This window comes from Hippoglossus hippoglossus, chromosome 21, assembly GCF_009819705.1.
Source record: "Hippoglossus hippoglossus isolate fHipHip1 chromosome 21, fHipHip1.pri, whole genome shotgun sequence".
Taxonomy (NCBI): domain Eukaryota; kingdom Metazoa; phylum Chordata; class Actinopteri; order Pleuronectiformes; family Pleuronectidae; genus Hippoglossus; species Hippoglossus hippoglossus.
Window position 1 is genome coordinate 16361528 of NC_047171.1, and position 7370 is coordinate 16368897.

The 7370-nt window shown below is 39.8% G+C and overlaps 1 protein-coding gene across 2 annotated transcripts in view; it reads right to left on the minus strand.

Moving 5' to 3' along the window:
- clybl (citrate lyase beta like) overlaps positions 1–7370 on the minus strand; it is a 68177-nt gene extending 60807 nt beyond the window's left edge. The window contains exon 1 of one of the 2 annotated variants that reach the window (XR_004612534.1): positions 7313–7369. Coding sequence is in view for 1 of the 2 variants with exons in the window: in XM_034574553.1 (XP_034430444.1) it covers positions 7313–7356 (44 nt within the window). In the remaining variant the exon portion in view is untranslated. Of the gene's footprint in view, positions 1–7312 lie in introns of both variants that reach the window. The other variant, XM_034574553.1, reaches the window with a different exon arrangement.

Genomic DNA, 7370 nt, shown 5'->3' on the forward strand with positions numbered 1-7370 from the left:
TAGATATGCAATACCTTGCACAAGTCAAAAACCTCAGACATTTAGTTTACAGTGATATGAAGATGATAAATCTATATCTGAGCACCTTTTAAAAACACATATTCAATATATTTAAATTATTTGACTAATCTACAAACATTTAATGTAATAGAAGACAAGCAGACTCACTTAAGATATGTTAATTTAAGTTTACTGTTACAACAAAACTACATTTTGCCACGAATAATGCTTACTTTTACTACTTATACAAAAATCACATTATACTTATACTGCATGCTTTCCTTAATGACAAGATGCGGCACAATCTGGTTACGAGTACACAGTTGATGTTTGGAACCCTTGCATGAGGAAGATGCTTGAGATGAAGCTTTAGTTGGTTTTAGAACAAGCATCTCGAGCTGCACTCACAGACCTCATCACAAGGCACACTGTCAACACTGACACCGAGGGGTTCAACAAAGAACTGCAGCCACGTGGCCACAGCATGGACCCGTGTACTATTATAGATAGTCCAACCTATAGCTGTACGTACACAGAAAAGCAAAGGGAGGCATACACACACAGGCATAAAGACAACACACACACACAACGACCCACCCACACACAAATCCCCCCCTGCTGCGCCTGGTTAACAAACACTCTGCTATAAAAGCAGGACTCTTACTCATTAGGATGCTGTGTATCAGACAGGAAATGCTGGGTAAATTACACCTCATCGCCCTGGAACTAGCCGACCATCACCATGGCAATGAGCCAACCTCGGTGCCGTGAGAAGACCAATACGCCACCGTAGCAGCCGAGGAAAAGGGAGCAGGACAACACATACTTTACCGTAGTAACTGATGAAAATACTCGAATGACCAATGACACTCCTGCAGGTTTCTGAGGAGCAAACTGAACCTAAATCTGTATCTATTTTAAAGGTAAAGAGCCCCTTTGGCCTTTTGACAGAGGTGCTGACTCCAAACCTGGAAGCAATATCCTGCCCTGCCCCCAACGCACATACACACACATCTGACTGCGACTTAATTAATGCTACATAGGCTAAACTGTACCAGACCAACATACTCTTTATTTATTAGAAATTGTAAGTTATTCATACACAGTTGGTGCTCCAATACGGTTCAATAAATAGATCAATGTGTGCTGTAACTCGTCACGACTATCACGATAAGACTGGATGTCTCTCCAGGGAGGTCTTTGTGAAATATTTTAATTTTTCTTGACAGATTTTCACTGAATAAACACATTATGATTACCATGTGTAAATTTGAGGAGGAGTACTGGACAATAACGCTGCCGAAACTCACGACCACATCAAGAATGGCACACCATGTATTAATCTTCAAAAGGATCATTTCATCGCAGCACTGTGCAAAAGCCGAAAACACAAGTTTCCCACTTTTGTTATCATTAAAAACAGAGGATATTTCCCCAGCTCCTCATTCGATCCGACCACCACGCTCAAACTCTAAACCACACAAACCACCCGTTGGCCCAGTCCACCCCGCGTTTCGAGAACAAAATTCTTTGGTTGCATTGTTCACACATTCCTCCCATGGCCGTGTTTATACAGATGCGATTCCATGTGCGCTCAGGGGTCCTAAGAAGTCCCACTCTGAAGCCGAAGATGTGTTGTTGATCAAAGGCTTCAGAACTAGAGCGCAGACACTTGTTTTGGTTGTTTTTTTTTTCTTCTATGGGGATACTGGGTAACATAGCCATCTGTTGGCCGTATGGATTCACCTTGGTCGGCACTGAAACAAGTGTAGGCCTCTCTCTCTCTCTGTGTCTCTCTCTCTCTCTCTCTGCTGCCACCCCACACTGCTCCCTGAGCCACGTTTACTCAGCTGGTCCCCACGCCAGTTAGCGGAGTTTTGTTTTCACACAGCAACATGTGTTAACTTAATGCTCTGTAACAGATTTCAAAGACAAGATTAGCTGGGTCAACAACAGGTAACAGAGCGATTTATTGATTCATTGGATCTAAAAAAAAAAGGCAATGTGCTCTGTGGGCACTGGTAGAGACATCCACAGGCATGTGGATGCTTCAAGCAAAACATCATTCTTCTTCTTTTCACTCTGTGAGCAAAGAAACTGAAAACATATTAAGCAAGGAAAACATAATTATTTAAAGAATCTGAGGTGTTTGTTGGCTCAAAACAGGAATGAAAATAAGTTATAGGCTTACATGTGTTTTAAGCGGAGTAACCTTGCCCCATAATCTAGGCTAATTAGTAATTAATGAGATTCATTAGTAAGTGCCGTGCTGTTGTTTTGAGCCGAGTGAACTTGCTGAGCAACCTAGTTCTCAGCAATAAAGAATATTTGGGGAAAAGTGCTGTTTTTCACATTTACCGTTTTAATATTTTTTTTTTTTCCCCTTGTAAAATAAAAGACGCGACATCATCTGTAATTCGACATGCCACAAATATACCAGTCAACCCGGGAATTGCATTACACTTAAGCTTTTACACATTTAAAGAAACAACCTTTAACTTCTTACCCCACAAGAAGAAAATGACTTAAAACGTCCCCCGAACACAACACTCATGCAATTTGAAAACCTTAAGAGTTAACATAGAGTTGAAAAACACATACATACTTGAGAACCCAGAAAAAGTACAAATTCAATCTGTATAATACAATAACAGCATTCTTGCTGGAAAAGTAAAACTAGTGTTGGTGCCCAAATGTAAACGTAACCATTTGGAGAACATAACCATAAAAGATAAAAGTTCTAAGAATAAAAACATATGCACCATACATGTGAGTGAAGCCTTAAGCCAAGGATAAAAATGTTCTGTTGTCTCATAGGTGGTCCCAAGTTGGTGCAAGTGGAGGAGAGTAACTGCAGCATCCAAACTACAAGTGAATTAGTGACATGGTGATGCTCTGGTTCTGCAGTGACAGCAAACAGACGCGTGTGCATGTGTGTGTGTGTGTGTGTGTGTGTGTGTGTGTGTGTGTGTGTGTGTGTGTGTGTGTGTGTGTGTGTGTGTGTGTGTGTGTGTGTGTGTGTGTATGTGTGTGTGTGTGTGTGTGTGTGTGTTAAATCCAGAACCTATGCCAGTGTGTGTTTATAACGACGATACAGCAAAATCCATGTTGTGGTAGAACATGACAACCAAGGTGAGAAAACCAGTATAACACCCACCCCATTTGCTGATGTTGTTTGACACCAGCAAATACGTTGACCAATTAAATGCCGTTTGAGAGACTAGATGTCTGAACAGGGGAAAAGAGGAAGACACACTTTTAAAAGTGGCTCACATGTGTTTTTTAAAGCACCAAAATCTTTGCTACCACGACACAATGCTCAAGAACATGTCCACAATAAGACAAGATAAATCATTAAAAAGCTCAAGAAAAGCATATTGAGCTTAAGTTCTGTGGTTACAAGCCTGCTCAACCTCCCATAGCTGCAGAATGTGGTTACACAGACCGAATGGTTGTTTTCTTGCTTGATTGGATTATGGCCACACACCTCAAGCTCGGCTTCCACCACCAATCAACAAGGAAATGAGGTGTCAACACACTAGTGTTTATTCAACACTCATTTATTTTTCTAACAGTAGCCGAAGCCAGTTTGAGGACAGATGACACCAGATGAGTGAAGGGATTTTCTTTAAAAACACTGCTTCTTTCTAACAGAATTACAATCAAGAAATGTGGTGTGTGCAAGAGCTAATTACATTTGTCTCCTCTGTTTTATTTTATTTAAGTGCATTACAAGTAAATGTTTCTTGTATTATAGGACAGTTTTAAATGCAAATTAAGCAATTCACTGTGAAATAACTAATGCACTTTTAATGACACTTTATACTAATATTAAGTGTCATTAAAAGTGTTTAAAATTACAACTGTATATTAAAAGTCTGCATTGTCTTGGCTCTAATCTCTTTTACAACTGAGAAGACAGGGTTTTTAAAATGTCAGGCTGTGCGTCCATATGACCAAGCTAAAGGAACTAGTAATGGGAAGACACCAGGACGTCTGTAATGCTTCAAGTCAGCATGAAGTGCCATCAAAATAAAATTCTGCACAGTGGCTGCTGCTTTAAAACAACTGGAGCAATTGAAAATCCCCCCTCCCAATTTATGCCAAATGCCACTTTATAAACATTCTAGCTTGACTGCCAAGTGTCTGCACTGCTTTATGCCCCTTCTCTTAATTGAAAGCGTTATAGGGGTGCATTACACTCGGGGGCTTTATAAGCTGTGCTATAAAGCCCTAGCAGGCCCGGAGAGGGGAAACTGCCCATTAACTTATAAGGTCCAGGCCTTGGCTCTCTTAATTGACAACCTCTAGGCTACTTTCATCACTTGTCGACTTCATAGCGGCAGTCAATGCTTCCTCCAGGATGCTGTTGCATCTTTGACACGAGGGTGTTTGTGACAAAGAGCAGTCTGCCGCCAATGCCAGGGCGAGGGCTCTAGGCTGTCCATAAAACTAGCACACACATTCCTCTCAGAGCTCCAGCCATCTGAGAGCGCTGCATTTAACCATGAAGGCACTGCCTCCCCGAAACACCGGCCAAAAATAAATATGAATCTCATTATAACGGTAGATTTTTATATGATTATGCTGTAAACAAGTGAACACATCTAATTTTTCCAAATATTGTGGATTTCACTTTATGAGTTTACTGAAAAGTACAACAAGAAAAAAGTGAGATGTTAAGTTGAAAGAGGGATTACTGAGGATGAGAGAATGGTTTGTTCCTAAACTATTCAGGATATCACCACAAGCACAAACAGACACACTCAAACACACCCACACTGGCGTGACAGTCACTTCACACTCTAATTTGGCAGGATCGTCAGCTTTGTGCCTCTGGAAATTCATGTGCCTTGAATTAGTGCCACATGTCACAATGTTGTTGACCAGTACAGACACATTACTTGAATATTAAGTTATAGCATTCAGACTGTTTGAAGTTTCTAATTATACTTCCTGTGAGACTTGCGTGACAATTAACTGAAAAGGTAGAAGAGCATGAGGCAACTTGACTGCGAACCATCTGTCATTGAATTTCATGACCTAAACCTGCAGAAATGCACACAAGGCTAATACGCATGCAAGTATTAACATGTTTTACTGTTCTTAAAAGGGTAAATCCAGCAATTCTGTATTGTAATCACATCCTGTTAGAGGACTTTTTAAATTTTTTTTAATGATTTAAATCGTAACAGCAAAAGCTACATCCTGACTGTTGGTCCTTTGTGAGTCAATCTGACCTTTGCTTCAAGTCTCTTATGTAATGTTGATATGTTTGTTTTACTTGTTCCGTTAGTTGAATCTTGGCTTTGGCCTAAATCCCACAAATAAGCAGCACCAATATCCTCTGTTCTGTATCATTATATAAACTGTTTACACAAATTATATTCATATATATTGATGCATGGGGGCTGGAGTCCATAAACAGACACTGTTGATAGGAAAGATTGTGTCTAAAATACTGTATTCCCAGTTTAGATGGCATGTGCAGAGTGACAAGGAGAGAGTGGCTAACATGAGAGAATGTCACTACTTTCTAAAATATGATTGTATTAAAAAAATAAAAATAAAAAGACAATGATTGTAAAATAAAATAAAAAATATATAAAAACTTAAATTTTAAGTTGATACACATTCAAATTACAAGGATATAATGGGCAATTATTTACAATAACTACTTTGCATAGTTAAGTCAATTTCTACTCCAGAGGTGGATCCAAAATAAAACAGTTTCAAGCACTAACAACAAACCGCAAAATGACTCTAGAGGTGAATAACAAATTAAGATTATTTTAACCATGTCCACTACGAATACTGACAAAACAAGCAAATACAAAATTGACTTGTCCTGAAGAAGACCACAAAGTTTCTATTGGACACTAAAAACCTATGAAAATGCTTGTAATGAGTAAACCGGCCGCCATACGGCGTCATGAGTTTCGTCAGTAATATCGAGATCATGCTGTCAGAAAGTAAAAATAAAGCACAGCCTGGTGCAGCGTCTTCATGCACTCTCTGCATCACATTGGCGTTGCCGGGCAACCAGAACTACAACAGGAGATGCTCTACACAGAAGTACTGAGCGGATGGAAAGAAAATAGTAACAGAACATGAAACACCCAAAACCACAAACTGCAATAAGGCTTGAACCGGTTTCATACTTTAGTATGTTACCCACATTTTACTGGGTTATACTGAGTTTGACAATACAAAAAAATATATAACAAATATGAATTATTTTATTCATTATTAGAAAAATGACCTTCCATGTAAACACATTCTGTGTTATTTTGTATTTTATTCTTAACAATATTATGCTTGTACATCTATTAACTGATGTATGAACTCAGTGCTGTTTGATATATATAAATATATAAAATATATACACTGCCATCATCCACAACCCCCAATAAGGGGTTTCTGTCTGATTTCTTCAGGGTTGAAAGGTGCTACATAAATATCTTCTATTCTGCTGCAGTTTGATCTTTTTAACGTAAAGAGGGCAGCATGATCATATATGCAATCAGCCAACAGGCCTTCTACTTAGTTCAAGTGAACCTATTCTTGTTCATATGCTTGTGTCTATCATTTCTACTGTCATCTTGTATTTATCAAACAAAAAAATCCAATAATCTAATGATCTCTATGGCTGCTCAGTGTCTGCTGTTTTAAATGTGCTCTCTATAAAAAGGAACTTGACTCTGTTCCTGCCTTTAATTCGTGTTTGGCAATAAACCTTCTGCTAAATAAATAATTATAAAAACAATAGAATGGGAACATTCACAAGTAGCAGTGTGGTTGAGAGGTGATGCTGCCTTTAGTTTGACTCACAGTGCTACAAACGAATAGGCCTGAAGCCTGGGAGGTATTTGATCCCAGTAAACCATGTCCACAGGTCTTAAACACAGTAAACACAACCATGACTGTGTCTCGTCCTCTCCAAATGAACTAACATGACAGGTTCTATGTGGTTTCAAACAGGTGCCAGTGTATCCAGATGAAACGTTGGGGAGAGATTAGAGTATGAACAGCATCACCAGGGGCTGGATCTGGTTCAGAGCCACAGCAGCGAGTCAACGTGTAGAAACACATGTACTGTTCATAAAGTCATTAAACACACAACCACAGTCTGTCTGTCACCTTCAGGCAAACACAACACACACACACAACGCACACACAACAGACAGCAGCTGTAGTAGCGACATTTAATCCACGGACGGACGTGAAACACCGTGAGGTTCCACGTCGGGAGCTCTACTGCCACAGACGCAGCACGTTGGGAGAAGGAGAAGCGACAGAAACACAAACTTACCTCGGGAGAAGTCGCTTCACGGCTCTGCTCAAGTGCGCCGCCATGTTGGCTCGGTGAC